The sequence below is a fragment of the Gadus morhua genome, chromosome 9 (assembly GCF_902167405.1).
Source record: "Gadus morhua chromosome 9, gadMor3.0, whole genome shotgun sequence".
NCBI classification, from domain to species: Eukaryota; Metazoa; Chordata; class Actinopteri; order Gadiformes; family Gadidae; genus Gadus; species Gadus morhua.
This window is the reverse complement of record NC_044056.1, coordinates 12,680,001-12,685,472: the sequence shown is the minus strand read 5'-3', so window position 1 is coordinate 12,685,472 and position 5,472 is coordinate 12,680,001. Positions and strand designations below refer to the sequence as shown.

The following is a 5,472-nucleotide window of genomic DNA, read 5'->3' as shown; positions in this document are numbered from 1 at the left end:
GATGCTGTGGATGTCACATGACGTGGAGGTCAGCTGATCCAGGCCGGCTAATCGAAAAGTGTCTGAAGAGTTGATTAAATAATTCGGAATTCAATGACAGGACCAAAACGGGGCTTGTTGTATGCTTTATTTACGTTTCACGTTATAGACAATACCCTCACAACGTTATTGTTGTTATCGTGTGGTTAGCTTCTGACCTCGACTGCTTTGGTCTGGAGCGGAACGACCTGGAGGAAGTGATCAGATAATGTTAACTGGATAACGTTCTCTAAGTAATGTTCTCTAGATAATGTTCTAATTCACTTTAACTGGTTATACTGGTAAACTGCTATGGCGCCGTCCAGACTCAGTGGGACCAAGAAGAATAATGACCTTTAGACACCATGAACATGGAGGAAAAAGAGTTAGAGGTCTACGGTAAGATACTGTGGTACATATAGTTGTAACTCTATGGAGGTAGTAGTTTGTTCATGAAGGAACCCCTCATCCCGTAGATGTGATCCGGTCTATACGGGACCCGGAGAAGCCGAACACCCTGGAGGAGCTGGACGTGGTGACGGAGAGCTGCGTGGAGGTCCGCCCGCTGCCGGGCGACGAGTACCTCATCATCATCAAGTTCTCGCCCACCGTCCCCCACTGCTCGCTGGCCACCCTTATCGGTACAACTTCCGTGATGAGGCCACACGACCACCTGTCTGTCTCTCTGACTCTCTCTCTCTCTCTCTCTCTCTCTCTCTCTCTCTCTCTCTCTGTGTGTCTGTGTGTGTGTGTGTGTGTGTGTGTGTGTGTGTGTGTGTGGGGGGGGGGTCTCAACATATTGGTCTCAACGGTAACCGGTGGTTCATGTTATGTTTTTGCAGGTCTGTGCTTACAGGTCAAACTGCAGCGCTGTTTACCTTTCAAACACAAGGTATGACCTCATACCTACGTCACCTCACCTGTAGTCATGGTTTTGTCAGTCATGGTTATGTCATTCATTTTTATGTAAGTCATGGTTATGTTGTTAAGATGTAGATGTTTTCAGCTGGAGATCTACGTCTCTGAAGGAACCCACTCCACAGAGGAAGACAGTGAGTGGCCTGTTTGTGTCTGTGTGTGTGTGTGTGTGTGTGTGTGTGTGTGTGTGTGTGTGTCTAGCAAGCCTACTCTAGTTAACTGTTGTTGTGTCTAATTAAACTCTAGTTCCCTGTCTAGTTTAGTCTCTGGTTAACTCTCTAGGTAACTCTAGTTCTCTGTCTAGTTAACAAACAGATCAACGATAAGGAGCGGGTCGCGGCGGCAATGGAGAACCCCGACCTGAGGGAGATCGTGGAGCAGTGTGTGATGGAACCAGATGACTAACACACACACACACACACACACACACACACACTGTGTTTGATGACTGTGAATCAGGATCTTAGAAACATTCTTTATATTTGTATATGATGTTTACACATTAAAACATTCTGGTCTAGAAGCTCTTTGTGCGTTTTATTGCCCAGTAAGATGGTCTGCCTTATTTCCAATCCAAGGAATGTGGTCCAAAATGGTGGCTGGAAGGAAGGGATGACTAACCGCTCTATAGCTCGTTCTGGGGACTTGGAGGAACCCATGTTGAAGTTTTACGTACTTTACATTTACATTTAGGGTAATTAGCAGATACCTTTATTCAATTAGACTAACAATAAGTACATTAACTTCCCTGTAGTTGATTGTGAAAATCATTTATTTGGTGTAATTTCTTTAATAAACCTTCTAAGAACCAAAATCGACCCTGCCTAATGAATTCATTTAATTGTGACTCATATCTGATTGTTTAGTTGAGTGTCTACCAGTGTATTGTCTTCATGGATCAGTCAGCACCCTGTATACAAATAAACAATCTATATAAATGAAATGGCCATTTAAGAAATAAAGAATGAAGTCCCTTCACATTTTGTAGAACATATTTCACAAAACTATTTGCGTCAATACTGACTATATATTATCATAACGCACGGTCCAAATTATTTAATTTCCGTTCCTAGTCGGAGCAGTTTTTATGTGGGACACTTCCGTCGAGTCACTGGTTAGCAACAAGGTGAACCCGGAGCGGTTTCGGTGGAGAACAAATAGAACGAACGCACCTTTAGAGCAGAAATACCGAGTCTAAAAGTTCCGTATGTGTTTTTTTTTAGAAACAAGAAGAGTTCGGGATGTTTCGGTCTGACGTCACACCCTCTCTGACCCGGCAGATCGGTTGAATTAGTCCGTCTGCGGCAGCTCGGTCTCCCGGAAGCTGATCGTCGCTCGGTATTGAACTGCTACGAAGACCGAAACTAGGAGCTCACCGATACCCCCCCCCCCCCTCAGAGGGTCCTCCTGAGACGAGCTCACCGAGAAGCCCCTAGAGGGTCCGACCTGAGAACCCCCCCCCCCCCCTCAGAGGGTCCGCACTGAGACGGGCTCACCGAGACCCCTCTTAAAGGGTGCGCCCCGAGACCCCCAACATTCTGCCTAGACGGGCTCTTCTTGAAGGCGGGTCTCCAGAGCCCCTCCATGTGATCCCGGTGGTCTTCTGGTCTCTTGATGGGAGGCGGCCTGCTGCGGAGAGCACACAGCAGGCGGCCCGTCAGAGCGAGGTCCCGGCCTGTGGCCCTCACATGGAGTCCCTGGCGGGGTACGTCTACAAGGCGGCCAGCGAGGGCCGCGTCCTGACGTTGGCCGCGCTGCTGCTGAACCACCCCGAGGCGGAGACACGCGACCTGCTGGGCTTCGTTACCCAGCTGGCCGGACAGCGCTCTACGCCGCTCATCATCGCGGCGCGGAACGGACACGACAAGGTGGTGCGGCTGCTGCTGGACCACTACCGGGTGGACACCGAGCAGACCGGCACGGTGCGGTTCGACGGGTGAGTCTGGGACCCCGGGGAGCGGTTAGCCGCCATGTTGTAGAACCAGTTAGCCCTGTTGTAGTCCCAGTTAGCCCTGTTGTAGTCCCAGTTAGCCCTGTTGTAGTCCCAGTTAGCCCTGTTGTAGTCCCAGTTAGCCCTGTTGTAGTCCCAGTTAACCCTGTTGTAGTCCCAGTTAGCCCTGTTGTAGTCCCAGTCAGCCCTGTTCTAGAACCAGTTAGCCCTGTTGTAATCCCAGTCAGCCCTGTTGTAGTCCCAATCAGCCCTGTTGTAGAACCAGTTAGCCCTGTCGTAGTCCCAGTCAGCCCTGTGGTAGTCCCAGGCCCTCTGCTGACCTCTGACCCCTGACCTCCAGCTACGTGATCGACGGGGCCACTGCGCTGTGGTGTGCGGCGGGGGCGGGGCACTTTGATGTGGTGCGCCTGCTGGTCAGTCACCATGCCAACGTGAACCACACCACCGTCACTAACTCCACCCCCCTGCGGGCGGCCTGCTTCGACGGGCGCGTTGACATCGTGCGCTACCTGGTGGAGCACGCGGCTGACATCGGCATCACCAACAAGTACAACAACACCTGCCTGATGATCGCTGCCTACAAGGGGCACGCCGACGTGGTGGGCTTCCTGCTGGAGCACGGCGCCAACCCCGACGCCACGGCCCACTGCGGCGCCACCGCGCTGCACTTTGCGGCCGAGGCGGGCCACCTGGACATCGTGCAGGCGCTGGTGCGGCGGCAGGCGGCCATGGTGGTGAACGGCCACGGCATGACGCCCCTGAAGGTGGCGGCGGAGAGCTGCAAGGCGGAGGTGGTGGAGCTGCTGCTGGCGCACGCCGACTGCGACGTGGCGAGCCGCATCGAGGCCCTGGAGCTGCTGGGCGCCTCGTTCGCCAACGACCGGGAGAACTACGACATCTTGAAGACGTACCACTACCTGTACCTGGCCATGCTGGAGCGCCACCGCGACCCGGCGCGGCCTGTCCCCAAGGAGCCGCTGGCCCCGCCCATCGAGGCCTACGGCGGCCGCAGCGAGTGCCGCACGCCACAGGAGCTGGAGGCCATCCGCAACAACCGGGACGTCCTGCACATGGAGGGGCTGATGGTCCGCGAGCGCATCCTGGGCTCGGACAACATTGACGTGTCGCACCCCATCATCTACCGCGGCGCCGTGTACGCGGACAACATGGAGTTCGACCAGTGCATCAAGCTGTGGCTGCACGCGCTGCGGCTGCGGCAGAAGGGCAGCCGCAACACGCACAAGGACCTGCTGCGCTTCGCCCAGGTCTTCTCCCAGATGGTGCACCTGAAGGAGGCGCTGCGGCCCGCCGCCGTGGAGCAGGTGCTGGGCTGCAGCGTGCTAGAGATCCAGAGGAGCACGGCGCGCATGGAGGCGGCCCCGGAGGCCGAGCTGCCGCAGGCCACCGACAACTACGAGTCGAACCTGTTCACCTTCCTCTACCTCGTGTGCATCTCCACCAAGACGCTGTGCAGCGACGAGGAGCGCGCCCGCATCAACAAGCAGATCTACACCCTGATCCAGCTGGACCCGCGCTCCCGCGAGGGCTCCTCACTGCTGCACCTGGCCATCAGCTCCAGCACGCCGGTGGACGACTTCCACACCAACGACGTGTGCAGCTTCCCTAGCGCCCAGGTCACCAAGCTGCTGCTGGACTGCGGCGCCAACGTCAACGCGGTGGACCGCGAGGGCAACAGCCCGCTGCACGTCATCGTGCAGTACCACCGGCCCATCAGCGACTTCCTGACGCTGCACGCCATCATCATCAGCCTGGTGGAGGCGGGCGCCCACACGGACATGACCAACAAGCAGCAGAAGACGCCGCTGGACCGCAGCACCACCGGCGTCTCGGAGATCCTCCTGAAGACCCAGATGAAGATGAGCCTCAAGTGCCTGGCAGCGCGCGCCGTCCGGCAGCACAGCATCAGCTACCGCCAACAGATCCCCAGCAGCCTGGAGGAGTTCGTAGAGCTGCACTAGGACCCCGCCTGGACCCGGGGACCTGAGATCCGGTCTCCCGAGGACCTGGTGGACCACCCCTAGGATCTTCAGAGGACCGGGTCCACTGCTGACTCTTCTCACGACCTTTGAACTGATGTCAGTCGGCCGTGGGTCTCTGGACCCACGGGCTGAGGGCGGAAAGAAACTGTACTTTTTGGTCATCCATATTTTTAATTCTTTATTTAAGGACTGTGCTTTATAAAACTATTGGGTGTGATTTATTTTCTAACGGTCAGACTGGTGGAGAATGTGACTGTTGAACACCAAGTATCTCCAACACGGCCCTGGGGGTGGAATGTTTTGAGAGGGTGGGTCCCTTGGGAGCCGACCACAGCGTAGTCCTGCAGGGGGGACCTGGGTCCCCCCCCGCTGGGACCCCTGCTGGGACTCCTAACAACACTAATGGATTCAGGGTCTTCCCTACAGCTCAATGTTGCTCCGGCTGAATTGAGGCCAAAGAGTTTCCTTTTTAATTGAGTGTAAAATGTTTTAAGAGACGATCTGGAGACTGCTTGATTAAATACTGAACCAGTCTTCTGCTTTTAGCCTCTGTTTTCTCTCCAATAAGATAAAATAAGCTTTGAC

General features: G+C 54.9%; 2 protein-coding genes across 2 annotated transcripts; both read left to right on the top strand.

Moving 5' to 3' along the window:
- The first annotated feature begins 113 nt into the window (after positions 1 to 113).
- Positions 114 to 1,459, top strand: ciao2a (cytosolic iron-sulfur assembly component 2A). Its single transcript, XM_030366717.1, has 5 exons — positions 114 to 417; positions 495 to 659; positions 861 to 910; positions 1,025 to 1,070; positions 1,241 to 1,459. The coding sequence occupies exons 1-5, from the start codon at positions 384 to 386 to the stop codon at positions 1,339 to 1,341; spliced, it is 396 nt and encodes a 131-aa protein (XP_030222577.1). The 5' UTR covers positions 114 to 383; the 3' UTR covers positions 1,342 to 1,459.
- Positions 1,460 to 2,032: 573 nt separating this feature from the next.
- fem1b (fem-1 homolog b) lies at positions 2,033 to 5,420 on the top strand. The gene is made up of 2 exons (XM_030366706.1): positions 2,033 to 2,872; positions 3,228 to 5,420. Exons 1-2 carry the CDS (start codon positions 2,625 to 2,627, stop codon positions 4,864 to 4,866), a joined length of 1,887 nt encoding a protein of 628 aa, XP_030222566.1. The 5' UTR covers positions 2,033 to 2,624; the 3' UTR covers positions 4,867 to 5,420.
- The last annotated feature ends 52 nt before the right edge of the window (positions 5,421 to 5,472 follow it).

What these genes read in the sequence shown, in the direction of transcription:
- ciao2a (XM_030366717.1), top strand. Translation starts at nt 384, where the DNA reads ATGAACATGGAGGAAAAAGAGTTAGAGGTCTACG. An exon ending in GTTTACCTTTCAAACACAAG is followed by an intron (nt 911 to 1,024) that starts GTATGACCTCAT and finishes AGATGTTTTCAG; the next exon opens with CTGGAGATCTACGTCTCTGA. An exon ending in CCACTCCACAGAGGAAGACA is followed by an intron (nt 1,071 to 1,240) that starts GTGAGTGGCCTG and finishes TTCTCTGTCTAG; the next exon opens with TTAACAAACAGATCAACGAT.
- fem1b (XM_030366706.1), top strand. Translation starts at nt 2,625, where the DNA reads ATGGAGTCCCTGGCGGGGTACGTCTACAAGGCGGCCAGCGAGGGCCGC. An exon ending in GGCACGGTGCGGTTCGACGG is followed by an intron (nt 2,873 to 3,227) that starts GTGAGTCTGGGA and finishes CCTGACCTCCAG; the next exon opens with CTACGTGATCGACGGGGCCA.